At 36.0% G+C, this 24,175-nt stretch overlaps 1 protein-coding gene across 4 annotated transcripts; it reads right to left on the bottom strand.

Annotated features, from left to right (window-relative positions):
• Positions 1–22,182, bottom strand: LOC149930870 (ATP-binding cassette sub-family C member 1-like). Of its 4 annotated transcripts, none has more exons than XM_090158386.1 (10): positions 21,816–22,182; positions 21,270–21,446; positions 20,943–21,110; positions 19,426–19,640; positions 14,064–14,175; positions 5,960–6,505; positions 2,630–2,829; positions 2,260–2,386; positions 2,074–2,175; positions 1–193 (listed from the first exon to the last, which is right to left on the bottom strand). In XM_090158386.1, the coding sequence occupies exons 1-10, from the start codon at positions 21,846–21,848 to the stop codon at positions 38–40; spliced, it is 1,836 nt and encodes a 611-aa protein (XP_090014512.1). In that variant the 5' UTR covers positions 21,849–22,182; the 3' UTR covers positions 1–37. The 4 variants fall into 4 exon arrangements, with proteins under 4 accessions (XP_090014512.1, XP_090014513.1, XP_090014514.1 ...); XM_090158387.1 differs by lacking the exon at positions 1–193 and adding an exon at positions 728–1,714; XM_090158388.1 differs by lacking the exons at positions 1–193; positions 2,074–2,175 and adding an exon at positions 728–1,714.
• Positions 22,183–24,175: the final 1,993 nt, after the last annotated feature.

The following is a 24,175-nucleotide window of genomic DNA, read 5'->3' as shown; positions in this document are numbered from 1 at the left end:
ATTTAATGAGATTTACAACAGACGACGTTTGACAATATTAACTCACCTTTTGTTTTGGTTCTATAACAAATGAAAGATCGTTTAATGCTAAATCTAGCCCTTCACGATATCTTGTCGAGTATTTCCAAAAAACAATTTTTCCTTCGTTAGGCCAAGACTTTGACAATTTTCTTTCCGCGGTTTTCCAAGCAGCCTATTATTGAAAATTTAATTTTTAAGAACATTAATAATTTTGTTTTAATAGTTTTTTATAGCTGAGATAGCTTTCTATACAGGGTGTCTGTTTATGGTCTAACTGGACATGTTTCTCACCAACTACAAGATTTTAAGTTACGAAATTTTTAGGGTATTATGTCTAGTACGGAAACGCGTAAAATCCAAATTTAAAGATAAATTGGAACATTTTTAAGTTTTTTGAAATGTTTTTTGGAGAAAAGTTTATAGCACTGTTGATAATGTACAAAGAAAAATTTTCCATTGAAAAAGACCAATTTTTCACGAAGTACGACGTGATAGTAAGTTCGTACAATAATATCTGAACATTTACATGTAAGGTACAATGATATCTCCGTTGGCGACGATGCATGTTTCGGCGCGATGTAGCATCTCTCAAAACGAGCTGGCGATCATATCAGAAACTCGAAAGCTGCAATAATTTAGAGTCGTAAATCATCTATGCTCGCAACGGGCGTCTCGTAAACTCTTTTTTGATATAAGCCCATAGGTGAAAGTCTGGAGACCTCGGAAGCCATAGAACGTAGAGGTCGGGGATGGTTAACTTTTATTCAATAGATAAAGCTCTCAAAATAATTCGTAAAACGTTTTGATCAAGTAATTTATATTTCTGTATTATCCGATTAATTTTTTGATAAATTTGTAAAATTAATCGGAAAAACGACGTTTTTTAATTATTTTCCGAAATATTAACTGATAAATCTCTTTGTTAACATTTTTTCTGGAAAAAATCAATTTAACCGTCTCCGACCTCTGATCGAACGGGACCATTTCTATCTATCCAATGATGTGGGAACTCGTTTATGAGATGCTCCACAACAGATCGAGGTGGATGTTGGTACCAAAGTTGTCTCTAAGTGTAAAGCGGAATGTCGTCATACGCGTCTGCTTCTTCGTTCTACAATCTTGATTGCAAAGTAACTTTGTCCATAACGACGATTGGGAAGGAAAAATGGGCTGACAACGCTTATCTCCGTTCAAACGCACCAAACATTCAGTCTTAATTGTTGTTGATGATGGTAAGGTTGTTTTGGTGGTTGAAAGGTCCATGTCTCCCAAAGGAACAATCGTCGATCACCAGAAGATGAGTGATCAAATTTAGGTCATCATCAGACATGTTAACTAGCCAGTTGTAGAATTAACATCGTCGTTCCATATCTCCTTCGAGTGTGGTAGAGGGTAGCTCGATTCAGATGAAAGTGGTGATTGTTAAGAGTTCTCCAAACGTAGTTCCTAAATAATCTAAACTCGTCGCTTGCACCTCTAATACTTGTTCGAGTGTACGCTAGGGTAGAACGATTTTTTCATTTTGATTTTTTTGATGACCTTGTCCACGGAACCTGCGATTTACCTATCCGTATTTGTCGAATTATCGAATAGCTCGGAGAACAGTGTTGTGGCCTGGTTTGCTGTCAGGATAAACATTTGGCTTACTTACTATATGAGCGTTACGATTATCATCTCCGTAAAATAACTCGACCTTAAATGGCAAAGTTGTTGATTAGACTCAATAAATGTTAGAGAATGGTTAACAACTAAAGATTTTGATTTATTAATAATACCCAAGGCACCACCTTAAGCCTAAATCATCAAACGACCTGACAACACAACCTTTGCGCAAAAGCAACAGAAAAGGTTTTATTAGTATGCCTGGGATTTTTACATTTGGAGAAATCACATGCAAAAAGCTCGTTAGAAATTTCGCATTGGAATTTTTTGTCCAGCACCTTCCCGCCATAATTTGTTTTTCAAAAAAATGCAAAATTTTCCAATAACTTAAGAAAAATGCTCAGTCAGAGTAAAAAAGACACGGTGTAAAATGCTTTTGTTTAAATTTACCTCGGGTGTCAAAGATAAATATTCGATAATTCTCTCGATTGACACAAAGCTTGTTTCTAAATTTGTCGCTCGAAGTACAGTGACATAAATCATGCTATTTATCTATAAAGAGTTGCATATTTACACAAACAACATTTTCAAGATATATGGCTTTCTGAATTGATTTTCTCGTATTATAATTCTTACTAAATTTGCGTTGTTTAAAATATATCCAATCCTTCCGGCTGAAAGGCTTCCCTTTGCAAAAACGCTGCTTAAAGCGGCAAAAAACAGCAAACAGCTTGCTAATAAACTAATTCGCACACTCAACCACCTGAAAAAATAAACTCTTCTTCAATTGCTGCAAACATTATCACGTTCCATTTTTACGTGGTTGTATCTCTATTAATATCATCCGTGCTTCAGATAGAAAGATTAGCCCCACCGCAACATGGGAAAATGGGTACCCTTTTATACTTACGCCATGACAGTTGTGGCCCCCTTGTGGGCCTCAATGCGACATATTTTGCGCTTTGACCTAGCTAAGTCACTCGGCGTATAAAATATGAATACGCACCTTTGAGCGGACTCTACACTGTAACTTAGTGTCTCTTTTTCGTTGATGAGCGAAATGGCTTGTGTCGTGAATACGTCCATTGCGTCAAGTGACCGGATGATTCCGACGCCAGCCAACGAATCGGAGAAGTGCGAATAAAGGGGCGAATTTGCGGATGACAGCAGCCTCTTCAATTGGCTGTTGGATCTCATAAAATAGCTCTGCAAAAGAAGGTCCCGGTTTTAATTTAAGCTTGTTCGTTAGTCTAATAACTATTGATTGATTAGTGAGGAATTATGTAGAAAGAACTTCATATCGAAATTGGTACGTAAGGCTTAACTTTGATTACTATTTAATGTTTGAAGTTGACAGATGATTACATTCTTATGAAATAGAAATAATGAATAATTTAACAATTACCCAAACGGAAATTAACTTAAATTAATCGGGTTTATAAAATGTAGTGCAGCCGTGAATTAAAACTTTATATTATTAATAATGCTAATATCATCTAAAACTGAAACGATTTTTCGATTCGTTGAACCGGAGATAGGTGGAAAACAGTTCCCTCAATTCATATTTCTTTATCAAAATGGAAAGTACTTAATATGGAAGCTAAAACAAATATGGTACTTTTAAATGCGGAAGGATCCGATAATTATTAAATATTTTTTTAATCTAGTCAAAAGACATTCTATGTACATAGATGGGCAACGTTTTACGCTAAACTGCTAACTAAATCTAATCTCTTAAAACATTTTACAATTAGTTTTTTATTGTGTTCGTTTTATTTCTCGATTTTCATTGTCTCAATTATTTCAAGGGTTTTTGTTTTGAAAATATTAAAATTTGGGTTCACTTTACTTTTATAAGCAAAATAACCTAGGTGTTTTCGGCGTTTCCTAGTTTAAAGTGAAATTATTAAAAAAAAATCCACAGATCAAAGTTACGAAGAAAACTTGATGATAATAATCATTAAGCTAGGCTTAAGGTATCGCTTTAGGCCAAAATTAGCTAGCGACTTGCAAATTCCTTTAAATCAAGTGGTCGTGTTACAATGCTTAGGCAGCCATTAATTGCACGCTAGCCAGCAGTGCTTCCTACTCTATACAGGGTCTTTTTTTTTGCTCGGAAAAGTGTTTTTTTTTCAAAAACTATTTATAGTACCGATTTCAAATTTGGAAGGTCAATTCTCTATACCGGGGAACATCAGTTAGAGAAATTTGAGCGTTTTCGGTAATGTTTTTCACCAATTTTGAAAAATTATTTTTCGACCACTAGGTGCGAGATAAAAAATTTCTATTATAAAGTTGTAGGCCGTCATCGAAAACCCTTAAAAATTGTTCACTCGACGAAAAACAACTTATTTATCAGTGAAAATTCGAGCTTGAAAAATTTACAAGTTGGTGAAGCCAAATTACGATTGTTTGAAACGATAATTGAAAAGGGAACAAGTCTAATACAAACGTAGTAGAGTTTTCACACTTGAAAAAATGTACACGTTTGGTTTTTAAATGCAGATATTTTATTCACATAAATTTTTACAAAACATTTTCAATATCATCATTGGCTGCAACACAGGTTTGTGCGCGGACAATTAAGTTCTCAAACGCTTTCTCTACCATTTCTGGTGTGACGTCTCGGCAAGCACTGATTATTCGTCTAATGAGTTCCTCCCTAGTTTCAATGGGCGTGGCGTATACCTTTGCTTTAACGAATCCCCAGAGAAAATAATCCAGCGGTGTTAGGTCAGGTGACCTTGCTGGCCAATGCACTGGACCATTTCTCCCTATCCACCTTTCAGGAAACTCGTTGTTGAGGTGCTCAGTTACTTGCCGGGAAAAATGCGGAGGGGCACCATCTTGCTGAAACCACAACTGACGTCTTTCAGCCAATGGAAGGTCGTCGATTGCGTCACTCAGTTCGTTCTGTAGAAAATGTAAATACCTTTGGCCGTTGAGGTTCGTCGGCAGGAAAAAGGGACCAATCAAACGGTTTCCAACAAGTCCAACCCAAACATTGACCCGTTCAAATTGAACCTGGTGATGATATTCAAAACCCCAATGTGGTTTGATGTCAGACCAAAGATGACTGTTTTGATGATTAAAGGGCCCATCTCTAGAAAATGACGCTTCGTCGGAGAACAAAACATGGCGCAAAAATTGTCTATCTTCTTGGACAGCATTTAGTAACCAGTTGCTAAATTCATAACGTCTTTGATGGTCTCCGTCAATTAGTCCTTGGTGGAGCGTAGCTCTGTATGGGTGATAGCGATTCTTACGAAGAATTTTCCACACACGATTTGCAGAACAACCCAAATCAGCAGCGGCGTTAGCGCAACTGTGACGAGGATATGCCACAAAGTACGCGAGTACATTGTTCTCGAAGTCTAAATCCGGTTGACCCAATCCGCGAAACCTAGGTTGCAAGTGACCAAATTGATTGAAATCGTGAATTGCTCGTCTTACTGTATTTACAGATGGTGCTCCATTTGGATGTCTTTCTGCGAAGATTTCAGTCACTCTTCTAAGGTTTTGCGCTGCTTCTCCATAGTAAATGGCAACTATCTCGGTACGCTCAGCTACTGAATAACGAGGCATTGTTCGAAATATTATCAAACACTGATAATAATCTCCCAAAGTTTTCCTTTAAATACCCAATGCATGTTTAGGATTGACCTATAGCCTCGTGTTTTTTAAATCCGGTCGTTTTTTTAACCAAAGTTTCAACTGGATTAGGTAATTCGGTTTCAATTATCGTTTCAAACAATCGTAATTTGGCTTCACCAACTTGTAAATTTTTCAAGCTCGAATTTTCACTGATAAATAAATTGTTTTTCGTCGAGTGAACAATTTTTAAGGGTTTTCGATGACGGCCTACAACTTTATAATAGAAATTTTTTATCTCGCACCTAGTGGTCGAAAAATAAATTTTCAAAATTGGTGAAAAACATTACCGAAAACGCTCAAATTTCTCAAACTGATGTCCCCCGGTATAGAGAATTGACCTTCCAAATTTGAAATCGGTACTATAAATAGTTTTTGAAAAAAAACACTTTTCCGAGCAAAAAAAAAGACCCTGTATATTACCATTATCCTCATGTAGTTTTTTTTGGTAAGGGAAACCGAAGAATTCAGGTAAAACCCCTTCACGCAGCAGGGGCATATCTTGTTACCTCTGCTAGCAGTAGAATATGAAATTGCACAAATCCCAAAACATATTTGGCCTGAACATTATTTCACATTCGATTTAGTACAAAAATTACATTTTATTCTTTAATCACATTAGCATCCATTTAAAGAAGAATTATTAAAAATATATTCAAAATATCGTAATAATAAAAATATTTACCTGTACAAACAGAAAAGGTATAAAACAGAGGAAAAATCCCAAAATGAATAATGGAACTTCACAAACGATTGCTATAACATATCCCAGCAAAAGAAACGCAGAAGAGCAAACAAAATTGGCATCCGTAGGAATGGTCTGATCAGCGTCTTGTACGTCGCTTGAAAATCTATTCAGAATTCGCCCAACTGGTGTGGTATCGAAGAAGAGTAAGGGCGATCTTAAAACGGATTTGAGCAACTTGCGGTGCAATTTAAACGAGCCTCTTAAGAAAGAGAACAACAAAACAAATGACATTGCGGGTATTAACATGCACTGCCCAAGTGTAAATAGTCCAAAAATTAAATATCCTGGTTGACTAGATGTTAGTTCGTTTTTGGTGATATTTCCAGCTTCAATGGCAACTGAATTCAAGCTATCACTCCAGCCCGCCAACCAAAACTTCGAAGCGATTGAGAGATACTGCGCAATTGCGACACCAATTATTATGACCAAGCACCATTTGATTCCAATCAGTTTGAAAAATTGTTTTAAAACCGAAAGTGAAGGCTGTTAAAAAAATTTATCAATAATATTATAGCTTGTTTTGCTAAATTTGAGTTGTGTGATCAAATAAGAAAGAGCCAAATGGATAAACCAAGTAAAGCTCGTATTTATAATTTTGTATTTCAAATATCAGTATTTGAAATAAAATAATTAATTTACGTTATTATAAATATCAAGTTGTAGAAGGAAGGATTTAACTTACCTTCATGTAATTTGAAAATTTCCCAAAGGAAAAAAGACCATGAACTTTCATTTTGCCATGAGCCCATGGCAACCACGGGCCCATGGGAGCCGCAATTGGTTTTTCAACTCAGCTTAAAATTTTTATTACGGGATTTAACATGGCAAAATCAATTGCTTTTAAGGGTGTAAATAACTTTTTTAAATTTCAAAATTTGGTTTCTAAAAAAAATAACTCAAATAAACCAAATTATGAATTATTGGTCGAATTCAGATCATTTTGCGTAAATGCGACTAATTTTATTTAAATAATTTATTTAGCAAAATTTCGATTCATGTGATACATGCCAAGGAAAAAGAATTTGGAAATTTTGGTATAAATAAAAATTTGGCTAATTGAAATTTGGTTAATCCAGGGAAATTGTAGGAAATGCATTTAAATTTGGCTAAATGAGAACAAATTGGTTAATTGCGAATAAGTTTCGTAAAAATAGTATTTTCTGTTGGAAATTGCGAATATATACTTTAAAACTGTTGGTGAATTTGAGTAAAAACAAGGAAATTTGGGAAAATGCGAATAAATTTGGATTAAAGCAGGATAATTGGGTATTTACAAATATTTTGGTCTGTCATTTGGTGGAATCCGTGATTTACGGCGCTCCGTGTTTTAAAAAAGCCTTATGGTGGCGATTTTGATATTATCATAAAGCGTGAACTATCCTGCTATCGAATTTTATAGTCATTTTTCCGATTCAATCGATATTTTCGGATCAGAACACCGTTTTTTGGTTTGCCGAAAATCAGTTTTTACGGTTTTTTAGGCCCGAATGCCTTTTGAATTTTGTTTATTTTATTCGCGCGCCTCGAACTACGCGTCGACTCATAAAAAATTCCGCTGTCCATTGTTGTACCTAACCTTTGCTCACGTAATAAAACATTGAATTATACAACATTGGCTCCTGTTAGTCAACCAAGGATGAATTGGCGATCGAGCTTGAAAACTTCCGTTGATTTTGTTGATGGTCAAATGACAATGAATAGCCAACCCACTGCTGTCCTTTCGGAGTTTATGGAGGATGTTCCTTTTGAGAAATCGCTGCCGTTTGTTGAAAGCCTCACTCTTTTGCAATCCTCTGGGGAGGTAATGATTATATCCGCTGATATCTCCTTTATTTCTCCTATTTCTACTGACCAAATATGCTCAAGCTGCCCTCATACTGCTCGTTGTAAAATTTTGGAGGCACACCTTGCTGCCCTTGAAATTTAGTTTGATTCCCCATCGTGAAAGCGATGTTATGAAGCTCTCGCACCATCAGGAAATACTCGTTGTACTATCAACTGACGTTGCTGTACAGGGTCAGGAAATTTTTGACATCCAGTCGGATTTTGACGCTATGAAGCTTGATCTGCGTAACGATTTTTCGTTTATTCATTCTGACTTTTCCGTTATTTATTCGGCCATAAAAGATACGGATGAAACTGTCGCTTATCTAACTTCTAATCTTAGGAGACTGGAGGATCGTTATCCGACTCCGTCACTGGATCACGCTGATTTGAACACTCGTATAGAAGAATCTCTTAACGAACGTGAGGAAATTAATCGCCACCAATTCAAAGCAATTCTGCGCAATCTTCCGGAGTCCTCACCGGAAGACGCTGTTTCTAATGCTCGTGGTATACTATCGGGTATTGGATTTCAACACTCTGAACTTTCTAATGTTTTTGTTGAGCGACTGGGTAAAAAATTGCGGCTCCACGACTCATCAAGCTAGTTTTTCCTATACTCGTTTAAAGCGTCGTATCCACGGTTGTCGCTTACATGCTCAATAGACCGAAATTAACTTCAACAAACTAAGCATCCCAAAGCAGTTGAAGAATAACGTAGAGGTTTAGCCGCTGGCGAGTGTAATCTGATTATTCGCGATAGAGTTGTTATCTCGATCAAAACTTTCGCAGCAAAGTTCATAACCGTCCTCTGTTAAAAATGGTTGCACCATTTCCAAAAACGTGTAATGCCGACTATTCCTTCTTCACCTATTAGTCATCTGCCTATCATGCATTTTATACCACGCTGCAGTACCAATCTATCTACTCTGATATTGAAAGAATGTGTTTCTCAACAAATTGACTCAATTTTGCCACTTTCCACCACCTTCAACTGTCGAAGTGCGCGTGCTGCTACTTTTCGACCGACACAATCTCTGTATGTCCAATGCTTGGAGAATACTTGGCCTATCACCATTGCTCAAGAGCTAGTCTATGTGTATAAACACTTGAACTTACGCATATTCTTCAAACGCACATGGTAGCCTTCGCCGCAGTTACCGAAACTCATTGGACGCCGGATCAACTCGACGCTGAGCACTCAATTTCTCGTTTCACTATTTTCCATCAAGATCGGTGTTCTTGTGCGTATGGAAGTGTTGCTATTTATATCGAAACCTCCTTCGTCGCAAGTACTCTTTCTTTTTTGGACATTAACCTAGATCCCTTTACTCCCAGGGATCAGGGCCTGGCTATTTTAATAACCCCAAACTTAATAACCATGACCTATTACAAACCTTTTTTTATCGCCATTAAAGATTATTAAGTTCGGTGTAAACTCTCTTTAATAATTGTTGGTGATTTTAATTACCCTTGCATATCCTGGACGTCTTTTGCTCATACCCCTAAAGCCTGTCGGTTTACAAAATCCTTTCTGTATTGCGTAATCGAAAATTATCTTGCACAAATTATTGTCTCCCCTGCTAGGAACGGTTGTCTTTACTATAAGGAAAATATTCTAGATTTAGTTTTCACCTCCAGCCAGTCCCTTGCCTTTGACCCTGTGGTTGAGTTATCAGCTGCCCTGGGTAAAAGTGACCATGGTGTTGTCCTTTTTCAATTTTAGAAACGTGGGTCTCGTTCTGTTTTTGCCCATAGGCCTACTCTCTTTAAGGCGGATTATGAGTCTTTTCGCGTTTTTCTCGCCTCTGTTGATTGGTCACTTGTTTTATGCTCTGGTAACTTGTCCGACTCCTGGTCCGCCATTCTTGATGTTCTCAATATTGGTATAGCCCGTTTTATTCAGTTACGTAGGCCTCCCTCTAAGCCCAAGTCTAGCCATCGCGCGGCCCGTAGCAGAGAGTTTAAAATTATAGCCTGGAAACGGTTTCTTAAAGCTAAGAAACGTTTGGCCCCTTTGTGTGTTTTGTATGACATTCATAATCAGTACTGTGCTGCTCGTTACGCTTTCACTTCCCATGTTAGACAACCCTAAAGCTTGGCTTCCACCAGCACGTGTCAAAAAGCGACACTCAACTTTGAAACGTGCAAACGTTTTTACGCGCGACCAAAAATTAACATTATGACGCGCTCTTACGCGCGTTGGTGGAAACCAGGCTAAAGACCTTCTGGGCTCATGTTAATCAGTTTCGGGCTTCTAGAGTCCCTATCTCTGAGCTGCAAAAGCCTGATGGTTCTGTTACTGCTACCTTATCTGAGGTTGCTTCAGTTCTCAAGATTTTTTTTCTTCCATGGTTAATTCTAGTGGATCATAGTGGCCGCTAAGTCTTTTTTCACTTCGTCAAACCCCAGTGTGTCTGCTGGCCCCAGTTATATTTTTATGAACTTTTTGTGCGAGCCTGTCGATATTGTCTTTTTATTGGGTAAACTTAAGACTTCTAAATCTCCTGGGTCTCCACCTATTTTTGATAATAGTGTTTTGGCTTTCCCACTTTATCTTCTCATTTCCTCTCTGCGAGCTCCTCCCTTCCTGGAAAGAGGCGCACATTACGCCGATTCATAAGAAGGGCCCTAGATCGAATCCTACCACTTATTACCTTATTAGCAATCTGAACCAGGGTCCAAAACTCAGTGAGCATTTGGTGTTTGACCAAATAACATCCTTTCTACGTTTCCTCTCAAGGCGCTCTGGCCTAACTAACTTGCTCCAGGTTAGAAATGCTTGGTCTCAGTGGATTGAAGTCGGCTATAGTGTTGATATTATATACTTAGATTTTTCTAAAGCCTTTGATTGCATTCCCCACTCTAGTCATTTTGATGATCTGCGTTTCGCGGGTATTGATGGTGATGCCTTGATGTGGATTGAAAATTATTTATCGAATCGAAAGCAGAGAGTCGTTCTTCAGGGTCAAGCATCTGCTTGGTGTACTGTTGGTAAGGGGGTTCCTCAGGGGTCTGTTTTAGGTCCTTTACTTTTTACCGTCTTTATTAATTCTTTACCCACTGGGTGTTATTGGCGTTTTTTTTTAACTTATTGCCGACGTTTCTTAACTTTTCCTTAAAATTCGTTCACGTTCTGACAATCTCGCGCTGCCGTGACTTGGATGTGGTTGTTCGCTGTGCTGATTGCCGCGGTCTTTCTTTTAATACTACAAAATGCATTTGGGTCGCCGGAATCCGAATTTGGTATATTATATCAACAATACTCAAATTATTTCTACGCTCTCTGAGCGTGACATGGGGGTCTGGTTGACCCTTGCCTTAAATTTTCTACGCATACCAATAAAGATTCTAAACGAGTCCGTTCGATGGCTGGTCTTATCAGACGTAATTTTAATTTTCGGAACCCTAAACTTATAAAGCAGCTTTACAATTCGCTTGCTCTCCCGCTTTTGGATTATTGTTCCCCGTTTGGACTCCGAATTTATCTACTGATCTTTCAGCTTTGCAAAAGGCGCAAAATCAATTTTCAAAATTAGTTTCCAAATTTGAAAAGCTTCTACACAAGTTGTTTAATAACAAATTATAACTTAATTTGTCGGATTATTTTTCCTTAAGTGCGGAGTCTAGAACCCGTGGGCACTCACTCAAACTTCGCAAACCTACATGTAAATCTTCTGTTCGTTTTAATTTATTTGCAAACAGTGTAATTATTGATTGAAACTCGCTCCCCAATGATATTGTAACCGGAAAAAAATATCTCAAATTCCGCTCAAAATTGTCCCTCTTTTACAACGTCGATTTTGAAAATATGTTCTTTAATGCATTCTTTTTTATCACATAAGCCAGCCTTTGGCTTTGCAGTTGTTGTTCAATAAATAAATTAAATAAATGGGAAGAAAACCAGGAATAGTTGATCATAGGTTTAGACAGAAAATTGGTAATGAAGCAGAAAGCGTATTTAAGGAACCTTACTAGTTAAAACCCCTCATCCAAGTAATTTGATCAATAAAAACCCTTCCCGAAGTGAAATCATGGATACGCCCTTTATCAATTAAGGGTTTCTAAAAAATACCTTCTAAACGGAACAGCTGGTAAAATCCACCATCTTGGAAAATGGAGGCACGAATTCACTAAAACGTCAATAAATCAAAAAGATTTCAATATATATTTACGTGTTATAGCTTAAACTTTATAGATTTTGTTAATAAATAAATAATTTATGATTTAGAAAAATACAAGTTAAAACAAACATGTATCCAATTCAATTCATTAACCATAAGAATTTAGAATAGCCTTGTTTATTTAGTTCAATTCATGGGAAATCATACGCCGCAAGCATTTAAACTATTTGAAGAGGCGTTACTATGTTCAGATTCTGAATCAGCACCATTTTACTGCCCAAAATATTTTTTTACTGATCAAAAGGGACGGTTGTTCCTATGCAAGGTCCGGGTATAGAGTAGCTACCCGATAAATTGCTATATTATCTCGAACCAGAATGAAGCCGATTTTACCCACTAGAATTTCAAATGTTTGCAAGGTTACAGGCACGCGACAAACGTTTACTAATTCCATCAAACAAGGTTGACTCGAATTGTGGGATTAATGAGTCCAAGTTTGGCTTAATTTTTCTTCTTCTTTCATCTTCTCCACGCAGACCACTCTACAGAAAAACTACTGAACTGATTTAAATGAAATTTGGTATACATTTTCAATTAGGCTCCCATTGTGGCCTTCCAAATCTCTTATAGTTCTTGAGCTACGGCGAAAAATGTACAGTTCGGCAAGTCGGTAACGACGCTAAGGAGTAATAGACACCGTACAAAACGTGAATCCGTTCCTCCATCTTCATCTAAGTTCGTCTTACCATAATAACTTTGCTTATATGGTATATACACAAAAAGGTGTGAAATCCACCCAAAAACCATTAGGTTACAAATGGCGAAGACCTTTAACAAAAATGTATCTTCCTATGTTACTCTAGCCCATAAATTCGTGAAATAAAATAACGAGCTAGATCTCTCTAATTTTATTCCCATCAACGTAATAAACTGGACTTATTTCTTCAGAGCACTTCACTTGCGCCTTTACTCAATTGCCTTTTATTAAATATTCCTACAATTACCCTCTTTTTCATTTACCTAATTTTATCTATTTTCCCAATTTTTTAAGTACACCATAATTTCCAAATACTTGATACCTAGCAAATTTATCTTTCTTTATTAGCATTTATCACATTTATTGACATTTTCCTTAAATGAGTCGTTTTTACAAAATGTAAGTTGCATTTACCCAAAATGACCTGATCTCGACCATATATTCATAGTTTGGTTCATTTGAGTTTTTATTTTGCAAAAACCAAATTTTGAAGTTTAAAAAAATATACTGCCAAATCAGTGTTTTTCCCATGTTAAATCCCGTGAACAAAATTTTAAACTGAGTTCTGATAAACAATTTCGGTGGCCATGGCAAAACGGAAGCTTGTGGAAATTTTTCCCTTTGGGCTTTTATAATTCACATGAAGGTTTATTAGAACTCTGAGTTTGAACAAAATCAGTTAGCATCACGTCGGGTCGTCTCCCTTTTAGGTACATTAAAACCATAAAATTTAATTTAGAGATTTGGTATTTGTAATGTCAGTTCAATTTCTTTAGATTGGGCTACTTTTACATCTTCATTCAAAGTTACGCTTTTCATAACCATTCAGATCATTTTATACGCAACCATCTACAAAATCTCAGTAGCTCACTTTTTCTAGCTTCAGTTATGGTTGTTTAAAAACTCCTTTCAATATTGTCATTAAGACACGTTTTGCTTGAATTTTATGCTCATTATTACATATATTGCACGTTGGTACATAAAACTTATAAAACATAGAAAAAATGTACTATAAATTTCGTACAAGGAACCATATCTTTTATTATATTACTAAAATAATTTATGGTTCAAGCCGCGTGTAATATACCTCAACAAAGGCTAGCTAACCATTAAGAATGAAAAATATATTTATTATTAAAATTTTTTAATAACGGATATATCTCAGATTTCAAGTATCAATCTAGGAACATAGATTTTATTGAAAGTGACATCAATTCTGTAACTCAAGTAAGGGTTTTAAAATACAATATTTATTCATTTACTCTTTGCTTAAGGGAGCTTTCAGTTTATTTTTTGCATTTTCACAACGCCACAATTTGGGTTCTTAAGTACTTACAATGCGTTGACTTGTTTTTTCACTTTCAATTAGATTCCTGCCAACCAAAATATTTCTGCTAGATGTATATTGATTTGAAAACATTCTTTCCAAAGATTTTATGTCGCTTTCCCTAAAGAATTTATAAATAAAATTAAGTTTAGTTTGGCGTGGCCATTTTACTATTTTATCAAAATTATATTTGCTTCATTATAAAATAATAAGAGTGTATAAACAATTCGCAAGTAAGACAGTCCTATGAAGTTTGACTATTCTGAAAACTATGTAAAAAGAAACAAATAAATTACATAAAAGACAGTCTTATGAAGTTTGACCATTCTGGAAATAACGTTAAAAATGTATTTCTTGGTTTCACCGCATTAACACCGATCAGTAAGCCTATTCGATTTAAGTTTGGCGCATGCACAGATGTAGAGCTGATTCATTGAAGGTTTTTGGTGTGAAACGACACTAAGAAATTAATGAAGATATCTTAGTGAAGCGAAATGTAAAGAAGTGTAAAAACTTAAGTTAAACTTTATATAAACTCTTAGGTAAATGGCGTTAGAAAGATTATATCGGAGTTATCGAAAAAGCAATTGGTGCGGTGATCAGTGGTGGGCAAAACAAATAAAAGCTTAAAAACCAGTAATCACGCTCATTGAATAAGAAACAAATGACCTGTTTTTCGCACGATTATTCACAAAAAAAGCGAAAGAAAAGATAGTATCGTCCGCACTATCAGAGAGAGACACACGAATTAGTTGAAAGTTCACCAGATATAGTCTGGACAACCCACAAGTGAGCGTGCTTACTCTGAGCAAGAGACATATAGCTCGGGCAAAATTATCTCCGCCCACAGAGATCAAACTCCCTCAACGCCGCGTTCAAAGGCGATTGCTTACTGAGGACGAGCAGTTTTACCCTAAACGTTTTCACCGTTCTCAGCGCCCAGAAAACCGCTTTAGAGCATTGCCAAATCGCATTCGGGGGCAGTTTATAACGGCGCGATGAACAAACAATCTTTTAGACTTAATAATGATAAAATCGTTGTATTTCTAAATTGAAATAGACCTTACCCGTTATTACTGCCGAAGCCCTTAGAGGTCACGCCTTGTCATGATGGGGGTGGAGGGCTTGCGTGCGTTGGGGGCCAGCGGTTGGTGCAGCCGGTTACAGGTTCGTTTAATGGTTCGTTTGTTGAACAAACGCCCGCTGCCCACCTCCACGCCAGACCAGGAAAAAAGTGCGCTTTGCGAAACAACGTTCGGCCAGTGAGACAGCCATCATGACTGCCTCACATATAGCAAACAAACGCCCTCATCATGGCCCAACAAAAGGCGACACCATGGCTGCCTGGGACCCATCCTCGCACAGCCGAGGAATAGAGTGACTTATTTTTCCACTCCTTAGCCCTCCCCGAAAGGTTATAGAGTATGGATCGCACCTGCGGATCCAGTTACCCCATTGAGGCAAGTTCAGATAGGGACAGTGGGAAAGTTGAGATAGAGACAGTAGGTTTAGAAAGTAATAACGGGTATGGTCTAGTTCAAGTTTAGAAATAAAACGAATTTTAGTATTTTTAAGTCTAAAAGATTGGTTTGTTCATCGCGCCGTTAGCAACTGCCCCCGAATGCGATGCGGCAATGCTCAAAGTCGGTTTTCTGGGCGCTGAGAACGATGAAAACGTTAGGGGTAAAACTGCTCGTCCTCAGTAAGCAACCGCCACTGAACGCGGCGTTCAGAACGATGACAAAGAACAAAAACCCTTTTTGTTCGAGATAACATAGCTCATCCTGTGTAATCAAACGACACTGAACGTGACGCTGAGAACAATGAAAAAGAACAAGACTCCTTTTCGTTCGGGATAAAATCACTCGTCTTCTGTGAGAAAACGACACTGAACTCGACGCTTAGAACAATGAAAAAGAACAAGAACCCTTTTCTTTCAAGGTAAAATCACTCGTCTTCTTCTGCCCTTAGAACGATGACAACAAACAAGATCAGCTTTCGTTCTCCCCGACGTGAGCAGCTGCCGGAGAACGCGGAACGTCCTTGCTTAGAGGGAGTTTGCTCTCTGTTGTCTATGTGTCTCCCTCAGAATGAGCGCGCTCACGTATTTACCTGTCACAGTTGCTGAATATCTTTGATAACTCACTCAAAAATAAAGTTAGTTTTTTAATTCTGAACACTCATTTCTGAACATTGAAATATGATAATGCCCACCTCTGGTTGTTATAGCAAAATATGGAAATTTATTTAACTTCCGAGTGAAGCCAAGCGAATTGTCACTCATGCCCGAATATTGGTTTATAGGAGCAAGTGGTGATGCAATAATTTTATATCCAAATGAAACTACTTAGGATATCTCAGAAATAAACAGGGATGCCAGATTATGAATCCAAAACCCGCCAAAACAACGCCTATCTTTATTTAGAAAAGTAACCAAAGCCAAAAGAATTACCGAAAAAGTTTTCTCACTGAAGGCCTGCGAAGCTGATAAGCCAACTTATGCGCAGACTCGCAGGTATATATATTAGGCAGTTACAGTACAAAGAAGTACATGTATAATAATAAATTCAAAATTCAGAATGAAGTAAAATAAAGTAACACTGAGAAGATATGGTAAAAATACAGAAAATAAGAGTTTTCAAAGTGGTTTGAAGGTGGACACGCAAGGCGGAACGAAATTTATCGTAGTTAGTAATTGTGACAATGGTTTGCGGGAAAGCATTCCAGTCGAGTGATTCTCGCACGGGGTTTGACTACCTTGCGGGAATAACCCCTGGAACGGGAACATGTGCCGAGGAAAAAATAGTCCGAAAAGCCAAGAGCTAAGTTATTGTGGAAATATTTGTGTAGAAGGCATAGGTTGTTGAGTTTGTGAGTTCCTGATTGGTTAACCATTTGCCTTGCGCTTGGAAATGACCGTTTTCCTGAGTGCTATAATAAAATAGAAACAAAAGGGGATAAAACCCCAAATTAAACGAAGACAAGAGTGGATTTTTTCATTCATTTCATTTAAATTTTAATGGATTTTGGTTCTTAGCGGTTTTCTAAGTACAAAAAGTCTAAAATTAAATCACGAAGAGCCCAAATTTTCGTCAATAGTCAACCCTTCTATTTCCAGCCAATGTTTTTGAAAGGAAGCCCAATTGGCTGCTTTCCTGCCCAATCTGGCATCCCTGGAAATGAAGGCTACGTCATCAGTGATTGAAATGGATATACGCAAAATGGAAATCATAGACACTGTTCAATTATTTCCTTGATTCTGCTTAAAAATAAGTAAAAAGTTGATTATTTGAATAAGACAGAAAATCGCTGGATGTTAAACAATTTGGGCTGATATTCTGATTTACACTGAAGCGACTGAGGAAGGTTTGTTTAAGGAAAGTTTTCAATTCAATAGTAATTTTTCGAACAGTTTCTTTGCCAAAACTTAATCATTGTTTACTAAATATATTGCTCTATTTTTAGTGGACTGTTAAAGAATTGGAGAGATGGTCAATCAAACTGCCCACAAACCACATTAAAAATACTGAAATGTTATAATCAACTAAATTAGGTTTTAAGTAAAAAACTAGTTAGAACTCTTAAACTATTTTAAATAGGTTATAGCCAAAAATATCACGCACTCTTATCTTTAAAACGGTGGCAAATTTAATTTATGTTCAGTTTGTCCTCTATTAAAAACCCTTTAACGGAAATCACATTATAAAACTCATCTTATGGCAAATTTTAATTTGGCTGATTTGTAACGCGTGTACCAGACACTCTTCCAGATAAAAATGAAATTACACTCCTCGGATAAATTACAACTAGGAATTAAATTATGTTATATTTTTGATATTAGACTATGTAAGGTTTTGGGCTGCTAACGAGGGTGATCATTCTATGAATAACTATTAAAAATCTATAATTATCCTCTTTTAAGGATCCTTTTAATATCCTTGGGGCATATAATTTTCAACTAAAGCTTTTGAGGGAAAAGGAAACATTTAATTCAACTCTAAATTCTTTAATATAATCCATGTCTAATACAGATATGAAAAGGTTGATGGAGAGATGTAAAATCAAACGGTGGTATCCAGAGTGAGCAATGCTACCAGCGTCGAGTAGCGAAGTGGCTAGCACTCTCGCCTAGCATTCAAGAGGAGCTAACTTCGATCCCAGCCTGTGGCACAAAGAAAAAACTCGTAACCATTTCTTCAGTCACTAGTTGCCACAGGCCTAAGTGAAACTTAATACAAATTATTAAGGAAATAATTAACTTCAGAATACTACACATGAAAAGTCACCAAAAAACTGCATACGTTGGCAAGACAGTAAAAACTTGTCATAACATTATTGTCTTTTAGCTTGTCTGCGTATCATTAGAGATCGGCGTAACAGATAAATTAACTGGCAAAATTTCAATTAATCATAAAAATTGCGGTTAACCGTTTATCCATGGATAGAAACGATTTAATATGGGAAAAAGCCAAAAATAACTGATTATTTGATGGATAATTTTTGTTTATGGATATTATCCAAATAAACGGTTAATTTTTATCCAAACGCCGACCTCTACTATCATGTTCGTTGTTTCCCACGTTCTTAAAGAAAGAATATCCTTTGGGTCAATTTTTTTCATTTCAATGTCATTGATGTCTTGTCTGAGATCCTTGAATGACTTGATGTGGAAACTCGTTGTCCCTTTGCGATTTCTATGTGTGATTTTCTGTTATAAATCTTTCACTCGGGATTTCAAGTAACTTTTCTTGCGCTTCTTTTATTGCAGTTTATTTTGAACTAACCTAACCTAACCTAACCCAACCCAACCCAACATGAACTAACCTAACCTAACCTAACCCAACCTGAACTAACCTACCCGAAGTGAAAACGAACCAGATTTAAATTTCCCATTCAACTGAATCCCGCCATGTTGGGCTATAAACGAAAATACTTTTCGGTTCAATGGGATTCGGTCAAACGGGATTCGGTCCAATAGTATACAAGCAATTAAACTGGGTTTAATGCTCTAGTTGTTACGTTTATTAAGGGGATGTTTCTAACTATTTTCACCATTATAACATTTATTAATAACTTCAGAATAAAAACACTGCTTTTTCATAGAAGTGTTTCGTTCGAGAATATTAAATTCGCGAACCTTTCCAGAATAAAATATGTATTCTATCTTCGACTCATCTGTTCTTCAAAGGAACGTTATTCAAAACAAATGATTTTCTTTCTATTAACCAATTATAATAGATAGTATTTTACATTTTCATTTTAACTAAAATGATAAAAATATACGGTAGATTAAAGCGGATGATATATTAATAATAAGTAATATAATGTATTGATTATCTGGACATCTGAAGTGAACGTTACAAAAACTTACCCTTCAGTAATATTGCTGACCGATCCTCCACTTTTCGTTATAACAATGTTATCATGTGATGATTGTGAACAATTTTCCGGTAAAGATGAGTAGCTCAGTTCATTTCTGGATATAACTTCCGACGGGCCATTTCTAACTACAGTTCCATTCTCTATGACGTAAACTACATCGACATAAGGTAAAATTTCCAAGTTGTGAGTGACTAACACCCTCGTCTGTGAAATAAATATCAAATGTTATTTAAAAAAACATGAATGGAAAACGGCCTGCATGACACGCCCCGCATACTTTTCAGTCGAAGACGCCAAATATTTTTTCAGTGGGACGGAAAGCTCAAAATGAACTGATTGTTTTACCTTTAAAGCTAATGAAAGTTTTGTAAATCATATTTGTGATTAGACGTTTTGCTAAAAACTTAGCATAACGCATGAAGGCAGACAGGGCTCTTGTTTTAAAATTTCAACCATGATCGATTTCCGACGATTCCGTTTTAAATAATTGATCATTTTTATTTAAATATACACAGATTTAGTTTCAGACTCTAATAAAGTTCAAACAAATTCGGAAATTTTCTTATACTTACCGGAGAGATCATTTTAGTGTTAAAATCTATTTTCTTTTTTGCTCTCTGAATTATCGTTATTCTTTTGGGAGTTTTTCACTTAAGCAGGGGCTTAAGTTTGAGAAGTTGCTGGAAAACCAGTCCAGGTTCATTCACATTCAGGGATGTTAAAAAAAGGCGCCATAAATTGAAATGCGACAGTTCCCGCACGAAGATAATTATTTGAGAATATTTTACAGAACAATTAGAGAAATGAGGAATCTGCTTTTGATCAAATGTTGTTTCAATTTATTTGATACAGATTGGATCAAAAATTGGACAGAACCAACAGTGAAAAAATAATAACTTTATCTCAATCTGATGCAATGTTGATATAATTTATTTTATCGAAAAATAGAAAGGTCAGAAATGGAATACTTTAAATTAAGTAATACAATTTAAAAAAATTAAAGTCAGCCAGAACAAGGAAATATTTTGATCCGTTATCTGCTAGGTAAAGTGTTCAATCTCTTATCAGAACAATACTAATATTATGCATTAACAATAAAGAATTATGAATGCACATTGCTAGAAAAAATTAACGTTGATACGACTATAAAGCTAAGATATTATATAAGTATGACGGTTCATTAAAGTGTAGCGATAAAATATTTATTAACAAACAAATCTGATTTACTTTTATGTATTTATATTTGGGAACATCGTATTAAAGAAAACGTTTTCTGTTATCCCGAACAAGATATTTAGATTCAAAATATTGTTTTTCTTTCTGAATATGATTTTATCTTATTTTGATTTTGATTATTTTATCAAAAATATTTCATCCTTTCGGGTTATGACTCGCTTTCTTTTCGATATAACATATTTAATTTTATATCATGACTTTTTATTTGCTTAAGAGGCTAATATTATATGCCCACCCACACTTAAGGTCTCGTTGACAATTAAAATTTACCTTATCTTTTAGTAATCCGTTCGGTCCGATCACATTCGCGAAGATGTGCTTTGCCGTGTGGGAGTCCACAGCGGCGAGAGGGTCGTCCAACAGGTAAATGTCTCGGTCCAAGTAGAGCGCCCTGGCCAAGCTCACTCTCTGCTTCTGACCACCACTTAAGTTTATTCCCTTCAGAAGCGTAAAAAATCAGTTAATAGAAAAGTTGTTATTTCCATAAGCTTGAATTTATCATCCGAACAAATATCAAAGTCTTCTAGAAATTAGCCAAATTGTATTTACATGGATAAACCCAAATTACCCTTGGTATTTGAGATTTTAAATATTTACTTTTTCCCCAATTTCCGTTTCGTCGAAGGCTGGCAATGTGTCGATGTCATCCTTCAGCGCGCAAGCTTCAATGATTCGTTCGTATTTTTGAGGCTCACAGCGGTCATGAAAAATAACGTTTTTTTTTAGTGTTTGATTTTGTATCCACGCTTGTTGAGGGACATAAGCTACGGAGCCCTATAGAGAAGAATTGGTTTAAACATATAAAAAAATCGTACACGAAACAATTATACTAGCTAAATTTCCAACTGGTACAGCAATAAGACAGTGTGAAATCTTGTGCAAATTAAATTTTTACCTGATACTTTAATTAGTATCTTCTCGAGAGTTTCGCAAACAATACCTTGTTTTACCTTTCATCCAACAATTAATAAGACATTACACATGACTAAAATTAAGCAATTCTGTATTAAAAATTATTTCGTCAATTTGGGCATCACGTTTTCAAAAGAATCGAACCGATCTTATAGATGATCCGATTCTGATTACCTAATTACGATACATAACTAACAATATTCTGATATAATACGTCGATAAAAAAGCTACCTGAACATGTACTTCTCCCGAAACTTTAACCATATCTCCAAGAATAGTTGATAAAAGGGAAGATTTTCCCGCGCCAACGCTTCCAATAACAGCTGCCAAAACTCCTTTTGGAAAATTTAAATCTACGTTTTTAAGAACAGGATCGAGCTCAGTTTCCCAACTGAACGAACCTCCAATTATTTCAACCGCTGAAAAAAGAAATACACAGTAAGAAAGAAAACGTAATTAAAGAAAAAATATTTTACAACACCACAAACATCAATCAATGCTTCTGACCGAATTCTTTCAAAACATTAGGTTATTCACAACTCTTACAATGAGTTATCCCGAAGTGTTTCTCCCAAAAAAAATTCCAACTTGGGCGTTGAATGAACCTTCATATACCTTGAAAACTCTTAAAGGGAAAATTCGTTTTGCCATCGCAACCAAAAATGTGTTTCACAACTCAAGTTTAAACTTTGTTGACGTAAAAGAACAGGGGAAAATCACGGATAGTAAATGTCTTCCTCTTTGCCATTTTAAAAAAATTAAAAACTAAAATTTTGGCAAAAAATTGGGTTAATTGATAAAAATGGTTAAAATCAATAAAATTCGGAAAAATCGTAAGGGTTTACAATCCTTGATTTTTCCATGCTATTTTATGTAAAGAAAGATTAATTTTGAGTTGCGAAAATAATTTTTGATTACAAGAGCAAAACGAATGGCCATTGAAACTTTTCCGTTTAGGAGCTATCAAGATACATAAAGGTCTACTTAAGCCCCGAGTTTGAAAAAAATATCGGGATTAAACACACTACAATACTTTAAAATCAGAATAAGATATCCATGAAAAAGGCAAGTAATGATATTAGAGCAATATCATAAAATTGTGTGGGATACAGTTAGAGTGTTGACGAGGAAAACTCGAGCACCTCGTACACATGAAATTGGCTTACCGGTCGCCTCCGTATTGGCCAAATTCTAACTGAGCCACGTGATAGCATATGACTAGTATAATTTTATGCCATGAAAGCCCTCTGGCGGAGGGAGTTTAAGCGAAATACAGAGGTCAAATTTCAATATTTTCATTAAGCTACAGCTCTTCAAGTTTACATCCGATTGTAACTCAAATTATTTCGTTGTTCTATAATTCAACGGGCTTTTAAACGCATATCTTGTTTTTGGTCGACGACTTACCGATAGCCAGGTGTCACATGTAGGTCAAATTTCACTTAAAGTTTATTTAAACCCTTAGTTGAACACTAGTCAACAGGATATTAATTTAAAAGCTTTCGTCCTGTCGAATTAGAATTTCCATGTCTCGATTGGATTATCAGGTCAGAGAGGTCAAGAGGTCAAATTATAAAATATTCATTTGGCTATAGTTCGTTAAGTTTACGTCCGATTTCATGGTACTCATAATTCGACGGGCTTTTTAACACATATATTTGTTTTTGGTCGTCGACCAATTGGTCACCAGCTGACGCATGTTGACCTCTTAAACGTAACCGCTTAGTTGAAAATACTCATTTGGGTATGCATTTTAAAGCTTTCGTCTTGGGGAATTTGAATATCGCTGTGTCTCTTGGGTTATCCTAACTCAAAGATCCAATGTTCCAAGATGTATTTAAATATAAAAATTTCCAGTGCCTAGTTTGCCATCTATTGCTCTTAGTTTTTATTAATTTAGGTGTATGCCACTAGATGGCGAACTATAGTACTGTAAAAACGCTTATAACGGGTTTTCGGAACAACTGAGAAATTTAAAAGCCAGTGTAGACATGCGCAAAATAATCTTTAACTGTTTTTTAAATCTTCAGTTCACGTGAGATCCTTAATGCATTTTCCATTTAATTTCCATGGTTAATCCTATCAAAAAGTACAAAAGGTCAAATTAACAACTAAACTGCTTATTGTATCAACTTTTAGAAAACACTTAAGTTAAAAAATATTTATTGGAAATTTAAATAATAAAAGACTTACTTTAAGGAAGAAATAAACGCTACATATTTTGAATACTAAATTAATAATAATAATAATATTTATTTCGCAAAGAATAAAACGCTTCGCTGGCAACCACAGAGGCAAAGCCTATTCAAGGTGGTTACCGAGACATGTAATAAATAAACAGTAATTAAATAAAAAACCAAGTACAGCAATTTAAAATAATCGAAAAAAAAAGAAAACGTCAATGAGAATTTTGAAGCATCCAATGAGCGAAAAGAAATCCAGAAATTAGTAGACGCAACTCAGGAATAGAGTGTTCGTTGGCCTTCTCCTGGATGACAGAGGGCAACCTGTTCCAAGTTCAAGCACTCCGGTAAAAGAGAGTTTTTCAATGTCGAACATCGGGCAATCTTTCATAATACGTCGAGCAGGCC

The sequence above is a fragment of the Leiobunum rupestre genome, chromosome 9 (assembly GCF_980474605.1).
Source record: "Leiobunum rupestre chromosome 9, qqLeiRupe1.1.hap1, whole genome shotgun sequence".
Classification (NCBI taxonomy): domain Eukaryota; kingdom Metazoa; phylum Arthropoda; class Arachnida; order Opiliones; family Sclerosomatidae; genus Leiobunum; species Leiobunum rupestre.
The sequence above is the reverse complement of the archived record's forward strand: the minus strand, read 5'-3'. Positions and strand labels throughout refer to the sequence as shown.

Excerpts from the sequence above, each read along its gene's own strand:
- LOC149930870 (XM_090158386.1), bottom strand. The coding sequence starts at position 21,848 with ATGGTTAAAGTTTCGGGAGAAGTACATGTTCAG. Across the intron at positions 21,111-21,269 it reads AAACGGAAATTGGGGAAAAA|GGAATAAACTTAAGTGGTGG; the intron begins GTAAATATTTAA and ends ACGCTTCTGAAG. Across the intron at positions 2,387-2,629 it reads AGTGTAGAGTCCGCTCAAAG|GTGGTTGAGTGTGCGAATTA; the intron begins GTGCGTATTCAT and ends TTATTTTTTCAG.